The following is a 21203-nucleotide window of genomic DNA, read 5'->3' on the forward strand; positions in this document are numbered from 1 at the left end:
CACCATCCATCAAGTGCCTCCCACAACGGCGGTCATGAGTAAATGCAGATAAAGTGAAGTAGCACCTGGGATCTGTGAAACTGATTTCTTGCATCCTCTTCCCTCTGTCATCTTTCTTTGTACCCCTCCTCCCTCCCTCCCTCCCTCTTCTTTTATGCCTCTCCCAGAGCCCGGCGGTCCGTCCTTCACCATCGGTAAGGCCATCTGGCTGCTTTGGGGTCTGGTCTTCAACAACTCTGTACCCGTGCAGAATCCCAAAGGTACCACAAGTAAGATCATGGTGTCAGTGTGGGCCTTCTTCGCTGTCATCTTCCTGGCCTCCTACACTGCCAACCTGGCTGCCTTCATGATCCAGGAGGAGTATGTCGACCAGGTGTCGGGCCTGTCAGATAAAAAGGTGTGAATTCAAAGCAGTGTGAGGGGTAGTGGGGCGGAGGAGCAGGTGTGTGAAAGTACGTAACGTGGGGTAAATTAGAGTCTGTGAGCGGGTTCCCGATTTAGGACTGTCACTAAAGATGACTTACCTTTTTTATGTATTTTATTTTATTTAAACTTTATTTATATGTATTACGATTAGACACAATTAGATGAGCTCAAGTGCCCTGTGAGTGACACCACTCATCATGTTTATTTACAGTTATTTGAAAGTAATTTTGAAGTGTTATTTAACACTATTAGTTATATAAAAGTGTATAATGTTACAATATTTTTTTATCATTTGAATCATCAGTGTTTTGGTAGGTTTGGTCATGAATGTATTTGTTCAGTGTGACTACTATTTATGGCACGAGCTGCGTGTTTCAAAATGCTAACTAGTTTTCATGCACTCTCAATCGTAACAGGTGGTTTTCAGGGTGGTGCGAGGAGAGTCCTGTGCGGTCGGCCTGTTGAAGCCCATAATTTATTGGTTATTGTGACAATAAATATACTACAGGGAGCTTTTGAAGTACCCCTGGTGGGGAATAATTGGTTTAGTTCATAAAGAGTCCAGGTTGATTGTTTTGAAATTGCCTGTTTTGTTTAACAAACAGTCCAAACCCCTCTATTTACAGACACGACAAAGAAAAGCAGCTAAGCCTCAGATTTGAGAATGTTTTGTCATGTTTGCTTAATAGATTACTTCAACGATTAAATGATTGTCAACATTGTTGTGGACTAAGCTTTTTGAAATGCTTTTTTATAATATTGGGCACCACAAATGAACTTGAACTTTATCTATTGATTTGCAGCCAAATAATTTGTTGATCAATCAATCAGTCGAACAACAGAAAACGAATCAGCTGCTGTTTTGATAATAGGTGCATCAATTTAAAATCACTTCCAAGCAGTAATAACAAAATGTTACTCAGTTACAAATTGTGGGAATCTGCTGCTTTTTTATTTTTCTTTCTTTTCTTTGTCTTATGTAACGCATTAACGCAACTTGCTAGAGTGAAGATACTTCATCATATGAAACTAGAAAAACCTAAGGAATCCATTAGTACCAATCATGTCATGCTGGCTTGTCATGAAGGAGGCTAAATAACGCTCCAAACTTATGCTACATTTTGCCGAGGAAAAACTGGCATGGCCATTTTCAAAGGGGTCCCTTGACCTCTGACCTCAAGATATGTGAATAAAAATGGGTTCTATGGGTACCCACGAGTCTCCCCTTTACAGACATGCCCACTTTATAATAATCACATGCAGTTTTGGGCAAGTCATAGTCAAGTTTTGTTGCCTGTTGGGCTTGAGTTTGTCATGTTATGATTTGAGAAAATTTTGTTATGCTAAATGCAGTACCTGTGAGGGTTTCTGGACAATATTTGTCATTGTTTTGTGTTGTTAATTGATTTCCAATAATAGATATATACATACATTTGCATAAAGCAGCATATTTGCCCACTCCCAAGTTGATTAGAGTATGAAATACCTGACAAATCTCCCCTTTAAGGTACATTTTGAACAGATAAAAAATGTGCAATTAATTTGTGATTAATCACGATTAACTATGTGCTATCGTGTGGTTAATTGCGATTAAATATTTTAATCGATTGACAGTTGTTCAGACAAAAAACTGCCAGCTTGGGCTTTAGAAGATCTAATGGGAACTTGTCAGTTTTTTCTAACATTTTATAAACCAAATGATTAATCCAGCAATTTAATAGATTAATCAGTAATGAAAACAATCATCAGTTGCAGCTATTAACTAATCGTTTCAGCACTTGTATATGATCTTTATTTTTGACCTTCATCTGGTGTACAGTAGGCTACATGTTTGTCTGTCTTTTTGAGTGCAACTCTAAGCATTTCATTAATTTTGAGTTTCTAAAAGCATAGCCCCTGTGCTCAACAGTGCATTAGCGGCTATTTGATGCGGCTCATGTCCCTTTTATCATGCTAACGAGCACTCCTCTGTCATTTTCTCTGTGTGGTTTCTTTTCCCCGCCACAGTTCCAGAATCCTAACGAATTCTCGCCGCCATTCCGGTTTGGCACGGTGCCCAATGGGAGTACGGAGCGCAACATCCGCAACAACTACCGGGACATGCACACTTACATGACCAGCTTCCACCAGAAGAATGTAGATGAGGCGCTGTACAGTCTGAAGCACGGGTGAGGAGGAGAGAGATGGAGAGGAGGCGGGAGGGACTGATGGTGGGGGGATGTGGGGAAGGAGGGAGTTGAAAGGATCTCAGCAGGGAGAAAAGAGACATGTGTGATGAAGCTGTGAGGTCCTGTACTGATGCAATACAGAGAAAAGATGATGAAGGAATAAGGAGAGGGAGCATTCTGGGTGATGTGGGTGGGCAGCCGGTGGAGCTGTGTATCAGCCTGCCACTGGCACCCAGAATAGCAGCCTGTGGTTGCTATGAAAGCTAGCTAATATTCACCCTCTCCGCCTCTGAAGTGCAGGCTAATATCTTCCTCTTCTATTCACTCTCTCTCTCTCTCTCTCTCTCTCTCTCCCTGTCTTCTAATGTGTTCATCAACCACTGCTAAAGGATTAAAAATGCAAAGCAGTGATGTACCTCTGAATGACCAGAGAGGCCTGTAGAACCCAGAGGCAACGTTTGTCACCAAGCTGGAGACTGTCATGTCATTTTACACTCAGTCAGGATTGATCTGGATATAATAGAGTAGAATACAGGGAAATGTTTCAGCTGAGACAGTATGCACCTTGTCACACGGTCAATTTAGTTATTAGGTCTAAACAAAAGTGTTTGATTAAAGATTAAAGCTAGGGTTGGCAATCTTAAGAAACTACCAAGACTACGCTAGATTTTTAAAATGATCCAACGGAAAAACCCGGCCCAGTGTTGCCAACTCTTTTCCAATGAAAGGTAGCCAGCAGCACGAGCTCCAAAAGTCCCTAAATCTAGAGCAAAGTCGCCCAGACGGCAACACTGACAGTCCGACAAACTCAGACCTCCCTCCAAAGCCACTCCCCCCTTAATTATCATTATGAACGTAAACAACGAACTTGTCTATTGTTCGTGCTCACAGCTTTCAAACTAGCAGCTTGTGGAAGACTCTGGTGATGCACAATGAGTGTACAGGCAGGATGTGTTTTTTGTCAGAACATTTGATTTATTGATGCTGTCGGGATATAATGAGAATTTCAACAAATATAACCAAAACATGTTTTTTAAGAAGATTACCAACTCTAAGCTTTAATTCTTGATATTAGAACAAAACAAACTTACCTGTTATTTCCGAAGCTTTCAACCACATCTCGTGGTTGTTGGATCTTGTATTGAGAATTATTTTGTGTAAGTTATAAGGTATATACTGAAAAAGCACTGCTGCTCTTTTTCCTTGAAGGCTTGAAAGTTTTTGTTTTTAGTTTTTTATAATAAAATAATCAGTGATTGTATCCAAAATCCCTCCCTACCCGGATTCTTATATTTACTTTCCGACATATTATATAAGTGTATGAATTCAAAGTTAAATATCTCTGCTTTATAATATCACAGTGCTATATAATGCCTTCATAGTGTCCATAGCAACAACACTGCCTTTTTCTTAAATATCCCTCAATGCAATGTTTTGCCTGGTAACACATTATTTTATGGGCCCATAAATTTCAAATAATTCCCTTGTAAGTTTCCTCGAAATAACTATGTAATGTGTCATTAATTATAGCTGTAATAGAGAGTTAACACTTTCAATTAATTCCAATTAAATGCTAAGCCAGCGTTTCCTAGAGTGTTTTACTCAGAGCACAGCAGGTCGTCTGAACATGCAGAAATCAACATTAATGGAGAATACAGTCTCCGTTAATAAATGAATGATGAATGAATATTACATGGAGCGGTTCCTACAGTACATGGAAATTACTATTAACTATTTTTAAAGTTAAAGGAGCAGTGTGTAGGATCTGGCTGTATCTAACAATGAGGTCTGGAGCCTCTCGTGTGCCAAGCGTGTTGAAGAGCTACGCTGGCTGACGCAAAAACGCAAATGGCACTCTCTAGAGCCAGTTGTTTTAAAAGCAGTGTAGGTCATCTGGAGCAGAGCCAGTGCGTAGAGTGAGTGATTACATGGGAAGTGAGTGGTGAAGCAAGAGAGAGAGAGAGAGCAGCGAAGACGGGAGCGAGTAACATAATCGACTCCGGCCCGAGCAGGAAAAGTTAACAGAGTTTGGTTTGTCTGTTCCGGTCTACTATAGAAACGTGTCGGACTCCGTGGAGAGGACCCGTTCCATATGTAGATATAAACGGCTCATTTTAAGCTTACAAAAACACAACGATTCTTATTTTCAGGTTATTATACACTAAAGAAAACATACTTATTAATATTTTATAACATTTCTAGCAATAGATCCCCCTAAATGTTACACACTGTTCCTTTAATGCAGCTACCTAAACTAACTAATATATAACTGTCTAAATTACATAGTTATTTCCAAGAAACATTCCAGAAGTTGGAAAGAAATAAACCCATAGAATGAAGTGTTATCCATCACTGTTAATGGATTTGTAATTTAAAATCAGCAATGACACAATTTATGGTGACTCATAAGTGTCCTAAAATCTCAATTTATTATAAACTATTGAGCGGGAATAGTGATGAATGAGCGAGCGGGGGAGTGATTTTGGACACATTCATTCACTGTCACTATATGATTGGAGGTAAAAAAAAAAGCCTCCAATGTAAAAGAGTTCTTCTAACACATTTTCCTTCCGTCACGCTCTGTAGCAAACTGGATGCCTTCATCTACGACGCCGCGGTGCTGAACTACATGGCGGGCAGAGACGAGGGCTGTAAGCTGGTCACCATCGGGAGCGGCAAGGTGTTCGCTTCCACCGGCTACGGCATCGCCATCCAGAAAAACTCCGGCTGGAAGCGAGCTGTTGATCTGGCCATCCTCATGCTGTTTGGAGATGGTAAGGAACTGGTTTGTTATTTGTATATTATATATTTTGTTGTTGTCATTTTGGAGATAATGGTTTAATTAGTGTCTTATTTGTATTGTAATATCCTCACAGTAAATATCCCGTAGAAAAGGATTAAACACCATGACACCTTCTCGGAGGTATAATGTTTTAACAACCAAAAACATACTCAACAAGAAATTGCTATTGTAGCCTTAATTTATTTCACTCTGTTTAAACAAAAAAGAGCAAGAAACAAAACACAGTGATCATTCAGGTTGAGAGTGTAGTTATGCTCTCATCAGTGTATTAATGTTGTAGACATGAAGTCATCGAAGTAGCTGTAAACTGAGCTGTGACTCAGACGGTGGTCGGTGTTTGTTATGGTGACAACCCAAGAACCTGCTGGTAGATCCCGGCAGTCGATGAGACTGTCGAGCTGCAGGATGAGGCCTCCTGAGCCAGGCTGGCACATTTCAGTCCTTAATCAACAGTGAGGCATCAGCAGGCCTGAAAGACTGCAGCTGCTGCATCTGTAGAAGTGAAAGCTTGAGTTTGGAAGGAGTTTTGTTTATTTGGTAACTCAGGAAGAACTGGCAGCATGCTGGTAGAAGGTAGAAGGAGCTCTGTGTTGGACTGTTTTAATTGAGAGAGTTCTTCAGTGTAACCTTGAATATATTTTGATTTGTTCTGGCTACACTATAGCATCTCAACAGGTTTTTTTTCAAATCTGTTAATGAAAGGATTTCAGGAGCTTTCTGGTATGAACCACATGCTCATGTTTACAATCACTTTCATCCACAAAATTACAGTACCAGAGGCCTGTAATACGAAGCCAAGGACAAGTCTACTGTCTGCAGAGCGGCACATTTTACAAAGGAAGAGCAAACTATAATATTAGACAAATACAAAGAAGTTAAACACATAATCCAGACTAAAAGTAACACCGTTGACGCTTTTGAATGCAGGAAGGACAGCTGGCAAAAGCAAAAACTTCCGATGTGTGAATGCGTAAAATTAACAAATTTACTAAGTAAACGACTCATAAAAGTCAGCTATAGTCACCTGGATGGGGCAGTGATATTATAAATAGCTTTCTAAATATAATGGATGTATAGATTATATTTCATTACACCCTCCTTTCAGTTGCATCCCCTTCTCCGGCGGTGTGAAACAGACTTGAGAGCAAGTAAAGAATATAAATATAAAAACATAATTCAAAGCTGTAAGCACCCACAGCACACAGCCAGCTGTCCTTCCTGCATTTGTCAGTTTAAACTGTGTTGTTTTTAGTCTGGATTATGACTGTAACTTCTTCGTATTTGTGTAATATTACCATACGATCCGTGCACCAAGCTTTGATTGGTCAGTGGGCGGTGCTTACATACGAGTTGATCTCTTATCTGCTCCGGAGCAGGTTAGCTGTTCAGCATAAGTTACCATGGTGATCTACCTCGGTAAGAAGTGAACCACCGTCGTAGGACGGAAAACCCAGGGTTGACCCTGAAGTTACCTCGCTAATCCCAAATCCTGTTTCGTAGTAAAGGCCTCAGAAGAAGCAGACATAAAGGCTGTAAAGCTCAGCCTATGATTTTGAAAAGTGTGTGAATAATTTAAACCTTTTACCACCTCTAATGGCTGATAAGTAATGTATGAGCCAGAGTGTGTATTTAGCCTTTTGTTTATTACTATTATTATTTCTTTAGGCTGCACACGGTCTTTTGGTTTACAACACTTCCGCTAATTGGCACAGGGATGTGGTTTCACTTATTTTACCTGTTCACTTGGACCGCGGGAGTCAGACAAAGAGGGTGAGATAGGCTTGGACATTTTCTTTTGACTGTCGCGCCAGGTCCTACTTTAGTTAATCCAGTACAGTTATTGTTTGTAATTCTTTTCATTTAATAAACATCATAACACGCATCTGAATTTAAGTATAGATTTCTTTGGAACGAGTCACACAGTAAAGAGCATACTTAGCCTCTTAGCGGCCTTTTTGATTCATAGTAATCACTACAAGTGATGTGCAGCGAGCTCAGGAGTATTTTACCGTGAGTGTTCACAACCAGCATTTGTGTCTTTGTAGAAATTATTAATGTAGCACCATATCAAGTGAGTACTGATATACAGCCAGGAGGAGGCTGAATCATGAGTCTGTATCCCATCAGTGTGCATATCAAGCAACACTTATGATACTGTACGTGCGGCAGAGCAATGCTCTCAATTTGTAGGTCGTGTTTTCATTTTGAGCCCCAGCTGCTGCTGTTGTGTGTTTTGGGTAGTGACCGAAAGAAACCGGCAGGGTGTCTGGTGTCGCTCTGAGAGGATGACGAGTGCAGTGATCCACGTGGACCTCTGCATCAAGCTGCTGCTCTGTCATCATGAGAGGATTGAGCCAGTTGAGGTGGTTTGTGTATGTTGGTTATGGAAAATCATTTGGCACCTCTGTTTGAACGGGTTCTGGTGGACACAAATGACACGGAGGTCGGGGATGATGCAAGACACACTGGAGGGACATTTCCCATCAGTATGGACTGATAATGAGACAATAAACCATCAGGTACAGACATATGAAAGGACCCCTACTGCCTAACAACACCCGCATCTCATAACTCTAAAGTGCTGCTGTGTTGTGAGCCTGTTTAAACACTTCCTAAAGCTTCTGATCCACATATTATACACACTAAAATTGGACATCACAGTTTACAAAATATTACAGGAAACCATTAGTCTGTGATGCAGGTTTTACTCTCTTAAAGCCGGTTATTCTGCTATCAAACACGTTGAAAATGTTTTACAGAAAATTCTCATCTTAAGGTCCACTTCCTTAATTTTTCCAATGCTTTTTTCAGGATTTATAAAAAAAAGTTTATTCATTTGATATATGGACACCTGTTATGTGACTTAAAATCTCACACAACAACTAAACTGTTGCTATGACAACCGAGCAATCTCCATCTGTTGAGAAACGCCGCAAGATGTAAACAAGTAAGTGGACCTTGAAATTAGATTTTTTTTTGTCAAACTTCTAAACTATTAATTATTAATTTGAATTATTAATTACTAATTATTAATGTAAGCTTACCATAGTACAGACATTTAATAATAAATACACATTGAATCAGACTCGGTCTTGGTATGCACTATTGGCGGGAGGCCTTTGACTTTCGATAGAGAAAGGTTAATAACAGTCACTTCACAACAGATTTTTTAGACCCAACAATGATTCGTTTAGTTGAGAAAAATAGTCAGAAGAAGAAAAGCTGCAGGAATTTGGTGGGATAACTGTCTCTGCCGCTCTGCATGCCCTGTGGCCACAGTCTCTCTTTAACAGTAGGGCTGTCGTGGTGAAGGAAGTTCCCCTGCGGTGATAATGATTGGCTCAACAGTGCGGTATGCTGTATTATTGCTGTATTATTCATTTCAGTGCTATATAAATAAGCTTTATTTTAGGCTATCATTAGGTATATTGTTGCTTTTTAAATGACGAAGATGACAGTTTTAAAACAAATTGAATACTTGTTTATTGTTAAATGCAGAACACGGAAAGGCAATGAGACGCAGCGTTTTGTTCAGCTGGTTGCGTCTGGTAGCTATGATAGGGAATATCCGCAGAAGTAAAAATGACGGCACAAGGTAGAGTACTTGCTCTGGATGAAGAGAAGGTTGAAGCTTGTAGGGAGAGAGGACGGACACGCCGGTCTATGTGAATTAAATTCTCCTCCATTGTTGTTGTAGTTCAGCACATGTAGCCTACAGGTAGGATGTGACGGTTGGTCTTTGTGGTAGTTGTCCCGCCCTTCCTCAATTGTGATTGGACAGCTGGGTAAAAAAGTGACAGTGACGAGCGCAGCTTTTTACCCAAAGTTGAACATTTTTCAATTCCCGCCGACCAGAAAAAAACAATACTATATATATACTTCGATCATAATGTTCTAAACCCTTATACACTATAACAATTCATTTTAAATAATTATTCAATTAATTAATTCATGTTTATTTCTGATTTATGGCTAGAACAACTTGTCACAAAGTGCTGAGCAGCATCTCAAATTAATCTTCAATCAAATCTCCCAGCTTTCAGATGATGTACACCACTTCTATGTGACATCTACTGCTGACCTGCTTTAGCCCCCTAAAAAAGACAAAACGGGTCTATTGTGGGTCTCGGGGGGTTAACAGGTGATAGAAAATGATAGAAAATGAATGGATGAATGCTGTAAAGCATATTTGCTGTTGACTGACAAGTCAGATAATATTTACTTTTGCTGTGAGAAATGTCATGAATGTATTCATATACTCTCCTATTGTATTACAGTATATCCTGAACTTCCTACGAGGGGAAGTGTTCCTGCTTATAGAAAAGGACTGAAGTTCTGAGGGAAACAGGAGGAATGTGGAATAAAACATTTTTAAATGCATCACCAGCCTTGGTCCTGGCAGCACTTTTACATTTTGTATCTCGGGAAAAGTTTCATGTAAAATAAATGATTGTTCCTGATGTGAATCGTTGCCTTTGGAGAGTGTACTCCAGAGATAGCATGTGCTCCGCCACCTGCCAGATCATATATTGTACAGCACACACACACACATGATTGTCTTCGGCGTGCTCTCACTTTCCATCCCGGTGTGTGTGATGGATGAAGGGGTCACTGCAAAGAGAACATTCACCTTGGATCAGATCTTTATGAGCCAAATCGACTCAGACCTTGACATACGCTGCTGAGTGATATACAGTCTGTGCATGTATGTGTATGTGTGCGTGACTGTGTGCATGCTTAAATGTGTGTGTGTGTGTTCCCCAAAGGTCAGACAATATGTCTGCACACATCTACCAAATGGAAGTAAAGCCTTATTGTTCTGTCGTCTGTGTACAAGAGGCCAACACATCAGACATTACCTCTCATTACTTCATGCACACTGCTCTGCTGTCAGCACTCATCCGTTAGTCCAGGTTAAGAGATCAGACTCGTCAATGTTTGCTGTCACGTCCTGTTAGAGTCCAGATATGAACAGGATGTAAGTCATATGTGCAGAAGGAGAGGATCAGCGATGGCCTACTAACAGGAAACTGAGTGCCACTTCATCTGAACAGATGTAGGATCAGGAGGGAAGGGGGAGAGGGATGGGGGAAGATGATGGATAAGAATGGAGGAGAATAATTAGGATAAAAAAGATTTAAATTTCATTATAGATTCTGCTAATTGATCCAGGACTTATTCCTATGATGCAATTATGGTTCATATAGAGTAAAGACTGCATCCAGGAGAGCCTTTATCCTGCCCTCATATCATTGTCATTGAAATCTGCAGTCTGATAAGAAGAATCAATAGTGTCCGAGTTCAACTGCTGTCCTGAATTAGACACTGGTTCGCAATGGGAACAAATTTGCAGTTTCCATCTCTGATCTGAAGATGTTAAGGAGGATATTAGTACGGTATAGTTAGGAATTCACATAAAAACAAGAGCGTCTACACTTTTTGTGGTTGTGTTTGTTTCTTTTATTATAAAAATCTGCAAAGATTGCTGTGTTCTTGCACCACTTTAATGCTACTTATTTAGAAGACATTACAAATCAAATAGGCCTTTTTCATAGAAGACATTTGCACAAGCACAGATGTCACTAATAACATACAAAATTATACTTTAATTTTCATCCTTTGAAATGCAGTTATCACTAACACATTTTCTTATTAGACATCTTAATAGACATTCTAGTGAAGAATTATTTGCTTTCTTTCTGAGAGTCAGATGAGAAGATTTATACTGCTCTCATGTCTGAGAGTGGTATCAATTTTCTCATCTAACTCAGAGAAAGAAAGTGAAAGAGTATTTCGCTAAATGTTGAACTATTTAATTCATGATCAACATAAATGAAACTATAAACTTTTCCCTTTGCTTTTTTTCCTCTTCACTTTCCGTTTGATGCTCATCAGCAGGATAACTGATCGTCATAAGAACCACTTAACACTGCACTTTCTTTTCTCCTACTGAGGTTCATTTAGGTAAGAAAGTCTTGAAAACTAGTGAACAGCTGTCTGAGACAAACACACACACACACACATCCATCCATAAAACAGTGTTATGCAAGCATTGGGAAAACATATACCCCTCCTTGATCTCACACAGACACACACACACACAAAAACAGACCATTGGTGCAGATCAAACAAATCTCTCTGGACGTGTCCTCCCCCCTTAGCGGTCCCTCCAGGGATGTGGAACTGAGGGGGACACATTTTAGGGCGGAAACGCTCGTCACATGACCACACACACTTCCTCCCTGAGGACTGTCAAGTCCCAGCAGGCAGTTGTTTTTTTTCCCACAACAAGGAAGGGATAGCCTTGCATAAGCACTCCTTAATGAGGATGATCCTCAGGGGGGCGTTCAGTCAAAATAATGCAACATGACATTTGTTGCACGTACATGAGACCTGAGCTGTTTTTGGCATCAACTCCCATCCCAAAAATGTGCCTTCTCTGTTTTATACTCACACTTACATGTTCGGATACCTCCGGGCAAACTCACCCAAGAGCACAGGTCACACCAACATTAACGCTAACACCCCCGATACAGTAACCTGTGTATATGTGTCTCTCCCTCCTCCAGGTGATATGGAGGAGTTTGAGGCCATGTGGCTGACGGGCATCTGCCACAATGAGAAGAACGAGGTGATGAGCAGTCAGCTGGACGTGGACAACATGGCGGGGGTCTTCTACATGCTTGGGGCCGCCATGATTCTGTCATTAATCACCTTCATCTGTGAACATTGGTTCTACTGGCAGCTGCGCTTCTGCTTCATGGGCGTGTGCTCCGGGCAGCCCGGGGTCACCTTCTCCATTAGCAGAGTGAGTGTGCTCGTGTTTTATTTTAGGTCTGACCTTTGTCCTCCTGACAGAAAGATCACAAGAAGGGGTTGTTTTCAAACCACTGGCTGCGGTTGAGGTGTATCGAGTCAGTCAGCGGGATACGATGACTCACCTGACTTAACCTGTGGCTTTTTTAGCCCAGGCAGTCGTTAAACAACAAAACACGAGTCAATAGCATCCTGTGCTATACGGTGAAAAAAATCTTCACTTATTTCAATTTTTATAACAAACTACAAGTCAGGGAGCACAATATTACAAGAATTTATTACACATATTAATTTTACCCTATCAGACACAGTCCAAAAACTGCATTTATGTGCCTTTTTAAAGTTTATTATTAGTTTAAAATGTCGTATTGAACATTTTCTTTACTAGAATAACCAGGACTATTTAAAAAATGAAGAAATGTTTGATGTGAATAATTACATTGAAGATTTATGATGGATATTTTTATATGTAGATTTATAGGTTTGGCTTGAAAAAACAAAATCTATTTTACTAGAAATGTGAAGGTGTTAAATATGAGCGCTCTTTACAGAACAGTAACGCAACTAACCAGTGAAATCTGTGAGGTTTTTGGTGTAACTGACTACAGCAATGGGCTTACAGCAGACTCAAAACAAATAAATGTTAAAGTGAAACATTTATTCAAAGTTAAGGTGTCAGTATGCTCAAACAAACAAATCCATAAATGTGTGGCGAGATGAAAAGGCTGTCGTGAAAGGAAGAGGCGAGACGTGATAAGCGCACATTTTCAGACAGTCTCTCCTCAAACACATTCACTCGTTTTTACACATGGAAAGTAATTGGGCTAAAAATGACAAAAGAGAGCCTAAAGCCATCTACACATGATCAGCGGTAAAATCACTCTGCGCTGGCTGTGCCATTGTTTTCCTATGGGGAGAGCTGTGCTGCCCGACAAGGCAGAAGCCCTGCCCTTGCCGTGGCAAACTGAACTTGTTGCTGCTGACCTTTGAAAGCGCAACCAATGAGAACAGCTGCAACTGTTGTTGTTGTCTAGAAACAGGGAATGGCGTTCCTTAGGTTTGCTTTTTACTTTAGGACGCAACAGTCGATGGGGAGGGGGTTTCAGACGCTGTTTGACCATCCAACAAGCATTCGGTTAAAGCATACTGGCATCTTCTATTCAGGTTTAGCTCCAGTCAAACTATGTCACTAACCTTTCTGACTTCATAGAGGTCAAGAGTGAACACCTAGAATGTGAATAGTTAACTAAACTAAAGCATCACAACCAAATAAATAACACAGGCAACTATTTAGTGAACTCTGTCAACCTCTTCACCCATTAAGGACAGTGAAAAACAACTTTAGTGTGCATGTGTCGCCTGGATTGCCAACAACTAGGGCTGGGTATCGGTACTCGATGCCTTTTAAGGTATCAAGTCAAGTCAATTTTATTTGTTTTATGCCCAAAATCACAAATTTGCCTTGGGGCTTTACAACCTGTACAGGATACGACATCCTCTGTCCTTTACAGTGCAAACCTCTCATCGGATAAGGAAAAACTCCCCCCCCCAAAAAATCTTCTAACAGGGAAAAAAGAAAAAATGGAAGAAACCTCAGGAAGAGCAACAGAGGAGGGATCCCCCTTCCAGGATGGACAGACGTGCAATAGATGTTGTGTGTACAGAGTAACAACATAATGAAAATATAACATATCGACTGAGATAACACAGTACCAAGTAGTATCGAAACGTCTCCAGTCAAACGATACTTGCAATCGATCCTTTTTGTGCTCAGAGCTAAAAAAAAAAGACTATTTGTATGGCTTTGCTCGCAATCAATCACCTCAGGCGTTCTTCAATTTAATATGATGTGTGATTGGCCCACTACCGCAGTAGCTACAACCCATACAGCCGGGATTGGCTGCCTGCACACAGAGATCTCTGAGCCGGCGGCTACATGATGGGCATCAAATAAAGTACTCTGTTGGTATCTGTATCACTTTAAGGGTACAGGTATTGGTACTGGCATTTTAATTTTTTAAACGATACCCAGCCCTACCAACAACACACAAGCATAATTGCTCGTAAAGACCATGGCTATTGATATGTTGATTGACAGCGAGACCAACCAGCATCAGTCCCTGACGGGGTTAACGAAGCCTGCAGTCTTTGAGAAAAGTCCACTGTTTATTAACTTAATGTTGCTGAAATAAAAGCTACTTAACTATGCTGCACTTTCTCAGCCGGTGACCTGGAGGCGTGTTTGTGGATGTGGAAGATCTCGTCTCAGCGTGGTTACGACTCGGCTCAGATGGGTCACTTAACAAGGCGTCTCAGTGTTATTGATGCAGGCTGTTTAGGTCTACATAATAATCACTTGAGGTGTAAATCATTTGCATAATGTTGCCTTTTAAGAAGGTGGGGGGGGGGGGGTAATTTGCATGTTGTTGCATGCAAATTGTCTCAGTTATTATTTTCCTGAGAAAAGGACACCAGTGTTTATGTGTTCGGTGTTTCTAATTGTAATGTCATTTGGTTTCCACCCACTCAGACTAACCTGAAAGAACTTAAAACACAGACCTGGCCTTGAGCACTTCAGAAACGCACCATTTCCTTTTCTTTTTTTGTTGTCGAATTGGCAGGAATCTCCCTCTGTCTTTGTAGCTTCCGAAACTGCTATTTTTATGCAAAACATAAGCACTGCTTTTTGCATGGTAGCTTTACGATTCACTCTGAGCTCTGACATGCTTGAGAATGATTTTACTTGTTGCATTACAACATCCATTTAAAGTGCATACACGTTTCAAGAGGTGCTTCTACAGCCGGATATCTTTTATACATTTCCATGCCTGGTTTAACACCGAAGTTGCAGCGCGAGGCAGAAAAAAAAAAAACATTAAAGATAGCGCAGCATTCAAGAAAACTGCATTTCATATACAGTATGTAGACATTGTAAGGATGGACAAGTGATGGGAGCACAAAGGGCTAATAAAATACAGAGGAAGAAAAAGAGATCAGTTAGCGAGAGTCATGATAAAGAATAGAACGGGTGGTGGGACAAAGGCAGAGTAGAAAAGAATAGACACAGCGGTGTGCCAGGTACCTCTGTTCTATTACCTTTCACAGCAGCTGTAGTAGCTATAGATGTAGAGAGATAAAAAGAGACAATCCCATTGGAGCGGCTGCCGCTCACCCGAGCACCCGAAAACGGAGATAAAACAGACACAAAGAGAGAATGGAGGCATAAAAGAAAAGAGGGTTGACGATTCAGATTCATGAATGTGGCTCTGCAACGGGGAAAGTGACTAAGAGACAGACAGAAACTGTTTCTGACAAGTTGACGCCTTTGAGGAAAGTTGGCCCGCGCGCTGGCTGGTGGGTAGTGTGTCCTCGACCTTTCGGATTTGGCTGTCGCCTCGACCACAGATTCCCTCAGCCCCCATTTAAACACGCTTGTTTGCCTTCACTCGCAAAAGGCTTTCCCCCCTCTCTTGAAAATCCTGCTCTTAACCAAACAAACCAAAACAAACGCGTACTGATGGATAATGACATTTTAAATAGACGATTGTTGATGTGTCTCAGACAAACTTTCGAAAAGGGATTCATTTCCTTGGCAATGTTTTTCGTGAATAGAAACAAAAAAGAGTGAAACAATCCCGAGGTAGAAAGCCAGTGGCACCAGTGTCAGCTGAATTTAAATGACATTGATTAAACCTATTGATTGGTGGTCAAAACCACGAGCTCACTGCACCTCTTGTGTTATCAATCAAGGCTTTGATCTGCTCCTTCAGTTCTCTGTGTCTAAAGGTGGCGTGCTGAGCAGCAGCTGTGAGGGTCCATGCTGTTCCCAGGAGAAAAGTCACTTATGAACTCAGCCCCTATTACTGTTTAATAGTGTGTAAACAAGAGGCTGGTCAGAGAGAACATGGCAATGCATTAACCTCTCTGCCTCTGTTTGCCTCTCTCTCTCTCTCTCTTTCTCTCTCTCTCTCTCTCTCTCTCTCTCTCTCTCTCTCTCTCTCTCTCTCTCTCTGTCTGTCTTTCTGTTGATGTGTCTGCTGTTTGACTCCCTCTCTCTAACATTAAACCCCTTTGGTTCTTGACTACTGCCGCACATTTTACTGTTTGTTTTCTTCTCACTTGGGCGTCATACCCTACCACTCTCACTCTTACTCTTTCTTCTTCCCATGGCCTGTCTCACCCTCTCTTTCTCTCTCTACCTCCCTTGTCTTCTAATTTTCACACTCCAGGGTATCTACAGCTGCATCCACGGGGTACAAATCGAGGAAAACAAGTCGACCATAGACTCACCCTCGGCCACCATGAAGAAGAACATGAACAACACCCACTCCAACATCCTGCGGTTGCTCCGCACTGCCAAGGACATGACCGCCGTCCCGGGCATTAACGGCTCTCCGCACGCCGCCCTGGAGTACAGCCACAGCGGCCGCGACTCGGCTATCTACGATATCCAGGAGCAACGGCGCAGCTTGGTGGGTCACCCTGTCGACTGCAAGTCGGCGCCGCCCTACCTGCCAGAGGACAACATGTTCAGTGACTACATCAGCGAGGTGGAGAGGACTTTTGGGAACTTGCCCCTGAAGGACAGCAACCTGTACCAGGACCATTACCTGCACCACCACCCGGCCTCGGCTCTGGGTATGTCCGGACCCCCGCCTAACAGGCCGCGTAGCTTAGGCAGCACTAGCTCGTTGGAGGGGGGCATGTTCGATTGCGACAGTTTAGGGGGAGGGGTAGCGCCCATCTTCACCACCCAGCCCCGCCCCTCCATGACTCACAGGAATACCAATAAGTTTGACCTGATCGCTGGCCACACCCCTGCGGATTCCAGCCAGGGTGGGTTCAAGGGAAACAATGTGTACGGGAGGTTTTCTTTCAAAGGAGGCGCATCCAGCACGGGGCTCATCGGGGGTCACGACAGGTACTGTGGTGGGGGTGGGGGAGGCTCAGGGGGGGACGATGGGAACATTCGCTCAGATGTTTCGGATATCTCCACGCACACTGTCACCTACGGCAACCTGGAGGGCAACAACAAGCGGCGTAAGCAGTACAGGGACAGCCTGAAAAAGAGGCCAGCTTCGGCCAAGTGCAGACGGGAGCAGGACGAGATAGAGCTGAGCGGCCTCAGGAGGAGAGCCCACCACCACACCGTCCACCACCACTTCCCCCACGGGCCCCTGGCACACCGCACGGTCTCACCTCCCCTGGAGCGGAAGAGGGGAGGAGGAGGGGGTAATTCTTCACCTTACTTATTCCGCAAAGACAAAGAGAACCTGAGGGATTTCTATGCGGACCAGTTCCGCTCCAAGGAGGGCAAGGCCAAGTGGGAGCAAGAGGGTGGAAGTGGAGGAAGCGGCGTGGGCGGTGGTAGCGGTGGTGGTATCTGTAAAACCTTAGTACCTGTAGAAGACTTCCTCAAAGGTAAAGGCAAGAAGCCGGAGTGTAAAGGTGGGCTTGGTTCAGTGTCGGCAGGGCAGCAGGCCCACACCTGCTGGGAGAAGGGGGTTTCTGGGCTAGGAGGGGGCGGCATAGCAGGGGGTGACTGGGAGTGTCGTAACTGCCACAATGTGTGTCACCACGGAGGGGGTGTAGGAGGAGGCGGCGCTTGCTCCGCTAGCGGAGTTGGAGGAGGCGGCAGTCGCCCCAGCTCCGCTAGCAAACGCTGCGACTCGTGTAAGATCCAGCCAAGCAACCTTTACAACATCAGCGAGGATAATAACATGGTGTTCGCCGCAGTGAAGAGTAGCGTAGGACCCAGCCAAACACCACCTCAGGCGCAGCGCAGGAAGCTAGGGCCGGGTGGGAGGGTGTTACGGAGGCAGCACTCGTATGACACATTTGTGGATCTGCAGAGGGAGGGGGCAGGCCGCATGGGAGGGGGTGGAGGCGGCGTTGGGGGTCAGTTTGCCCAGCCCCGAAGTGTGAGCTTGAAAGACAAAGACCGCTTCATGGAGGGCCCCAGCCCTTACGCCCACATGTTTGAAGGGTATGCAGGTGAAAGGGAGCCTTCCATGTTTGGAGGAATAGGCGGGGATAGGGCGAAAGGAGGGTCCTCCTTCAGTTTGTTCCGTGGAAGCGATGGTGGGTTGCATCAGCGGTCGGTGGGGGAGAGAGACCAGAGGGACAGAGATAGAGCTATGATGGGAGGTGGGGGCTGTGGTGGTGGTGTTGGTGGTGGTAGCAGCAGAGGGGCCGGGACTTACTCCTTGTCTAAATCTCTCTACCCAGATAAGGTGAACCAGAACCCCTTCATCCCAACCTTCGGCGACGACCAGTGTCTATTACACGGCGCCAAACCGTACTACATCAAAAAGCCACAGACGCAGCAACAGCAGCAGCAACTTCTCAACAACAGCCGAGGAGGAGGGGACTTCCGCGGCTCCATGGGAACGACTTCCTATTTGCCCGCGTCCGCCACAGCTGGGGTGATGTCCAATGTGGCCCCCAGGTTCCCCAAAGAGCTGTGTCTGGGCGGGGTGGGAGGGCCAATGGGGAACCACCACGGGGCCAGCAAGCTACTGCCCGTGGCCAGGGACACGTTAGGCTTGGGGCCGGGACAGAGAAACTTCAACGGTGCCAGCAATGGACACGTTTATGAAAAGCTCTCCAGCATTGAGTCAGACGTCTGAGGGTGAAGACGGAGGAAGAAAGACAGGAGGAAGATGAAGTGGGTGAAGAAATGAGGGGGGAGAAACGTAGAGCTGCTGATGACCTCTGTGTGAAGAGAATGAGGAGAAACGATACTGTGTGTGTTGTTCTCAAAAGAATTTGGACGATGCACAGAGGCTAAGCTGTGAAGTCCGGCGGGAGACGAGTTTTTAATGAGAAGAGAGGATTCTGGTGCTGCTCCGACGCTCAGAGAAAGATAGGAAGGGAGGGAGGGGGAAAAAAGTGAAATCAAATCTCTGCTCTCTTCACACGCTCATTGTCTTTCCCTCCCTCCTGCAGTTCCTTAACACCAAAACAAACATTTTGTTTAACAACGGAAATACAATCATGAATGAGAAATCAACGCTTCTGTCGAAGTAACAGGGTAAACTAATAATAATTGTATTGATAATGTTAATAATATTATTGAATATTATTCCAGTGTTTAATGATGATCGGTTTGGATTGTTTTTTTCAATTTTATTGATTTAAATAGTTCATGTTACATATTTGTATGATGTTAATTCTTTCTTAGCTTACCAATATTACAGGAGACTGGTAGAGCAGTCATCTTTGGTTCCTGTAATTTGGACTCTTCTTTGCTATTAATTCTTCATGTTTGATTTTTTTTTTTTTACTTTTCTTACTCTTGAGTGCTGTGAAGTGTATGTGAAAGGCATGACTTGCTGAGTACATTCTATGTACTTATAAATTTGCAAAGAAGGTCTCTTTTTTTCAGCTGCAGAAGCAACATCATCATACTGATTTGCCGTTTCCTCTCCTTTTTTTCTGCTCGGCAGTACCAAATGGGTCTCACATTTTGAGCTGGATGTGCCTTAAAGGATTAATACTGATTTTCTACACACAAGATCTGTTCTGTCGGTAGACAGATCCACCTGCAAACGATTAGTCTAATTGATTTGAGTGTGAAAACACACCTGAAAAAGTCTGATGAGGGTAGAGTTTCATGAGCATAACAGACTTTTGGGCATTTAACAGATGTTAGATAATGCAAAGCTAAACGTGCTGCCGTAGAGGAAGCTTAAATTCCTTCGTAGATCCCCGACAATAAAAGTAACTGATAGCAGGATTACAAGGGTTAAAACCACAGTGCCATGATAAACAAACATTCCTGTTTCCCAAAAAGTCAGCTACGACAGAGCAGCGCCGCTGTTTGTAAAGAAATACGAGTTAGAAAATAAAATATAGGAGCTGCTTCTTCTACTATTAACTCCACAATTAATCCAACTGTAAGTCCTTGAAATCATTTACGAAGAAGCTCAACAAGCTTCATCGCTCCTCGCCTCCTCAAACCCCACCGTTCATAACGGACGACCCAGGAGCCAACTATCCATTAAATACATGTAAATCACGGTTAATGTCCGCTTGTTGCCCTCATCGCGTTTCATTGGGTCTGACTCAATTGGCCGTGACAGTTTTGCTGTTCAGGACAGGCACATAATGGACTCTCAGAGTTAGGCCTCTGTTGCCGGGATGAGCAGCAGTAACGTTAATTATTCCATGATTACGGCTATAAGCGCCGCCTGCTGCATTAGATGGTCACATTTGAACGATGGGAAGTGTTGAACATTTTCACTCTGCTGGTCTAAAGCACCACAGCGAGCTCAAGTACATAGTCCCAAATATTCTCTTGATTTAGTCTTTCAATCATTCATAAATGACATCCTTATAGCATGTCATTTCATTTCATTATTTATCTAAAAAAAGATTATAGCTTAGAAATGGGGTATAAATAGTACAAACAGTTTGTGCTCTGTTACCCTGTGATTGAATAGTTGGACATTTTGGGAAATACGCTTAGACCTATTTGCTTTCCTGCTGAGCATTAAAGAAGATCGAGACCACTCTCAGTGTCAGAGTTAGCTTAGCTTAGCACAAAGACTGGAAACGGGGAAACAGCTAGCCTGGCTACGTCCAAACTAAGGTAAAAACATCCAGTCCCTCTAAAGCTCACAGATTAACACATCTTATATTGTTTGTTTAATCCATATAAAGTGTAAAAATGACACAAAGGAGGGTTAGCTACAGGACTTTTGGTGCCTTCAAATGGAACTCGTGAGCTCGTGTTTACAACATGGGAAGTCGTGTACGCCATGTGCTTAGCGTTCAAGTGGTTAAGTTTTAAGAACACTGCTGCTAAGCAACAGCAATATTAACGTTATTGTTGGCGTTTAGAAGCCACAGAGGCTAACAATTTAGCAAGCTAGCAAGTGGGTAACATAATGCAGTAAATGCAGAGGCATAATGACGTAATGAGGAAAAAGATGAGGCTGTTCGGAATATCAACATTTTCTTCAGACATATTTGAAATTACAAAGAAA

At 42.8% G+C, this 21203-nt stretch overlaps 1 protein-coding gene across 2 annotated transcripts in view; it reads left to right on the forward strand.

Annotated features, from left to right (window-relative positions):
• grin2bb (glutamate receptor, ionotropic, N-methyl D-aspartate 2B, genome duplicate b) overlaps nt 1-21203 on the forward strand; it is a 122012-nt gene that overhangs the window by 98061 nt on the left and 2748 nt on the right. Inside the window, exons 10-15 of one of the 2 annotated variants that reach the window (XM_037763871.1) lie at nt 168-397; nt 2434-2594; nt 5181-5368; nt 11967-12205; nt 16443-17634; nt 18442-19246. In XM_037763871.1, coding sequence (XP_037619799.1) covers nt 168-397; nt 2434-2594; nt 5181-5368; nt 11967-12205; nt 16443-17634; nt 18442-18842 — 2411 coding nt within the window. In that variant the 3' untranslated portion in view covers nt 18843-19246. Of the gene's footprint in view, nt 1-167; nt 398-2433; nt 2595-5180; nt 5369-11966; nt 12206-16442; nt 19247-21203 lie in introns of both variants that reach the window. The other variant, XM_037763870.1, reaches the window with a different exon arrangement.

This window comes from Sebastes umbrosus, chromosome 3 (assembly GCF_015220745.1).
Source record: "Sebastes umbrosus isolate fSebUmb1 chromosome 3, fSebUmb1.pri, whole genome shotgun sequence".
Classification (NCBI taxonomy): domain Eukaryota; kingdom Metazoa; phylum Chordata; class Actinopteri; order Perciformes; family Sebastidae; genus Sebastes; species Sebastes umbrosus.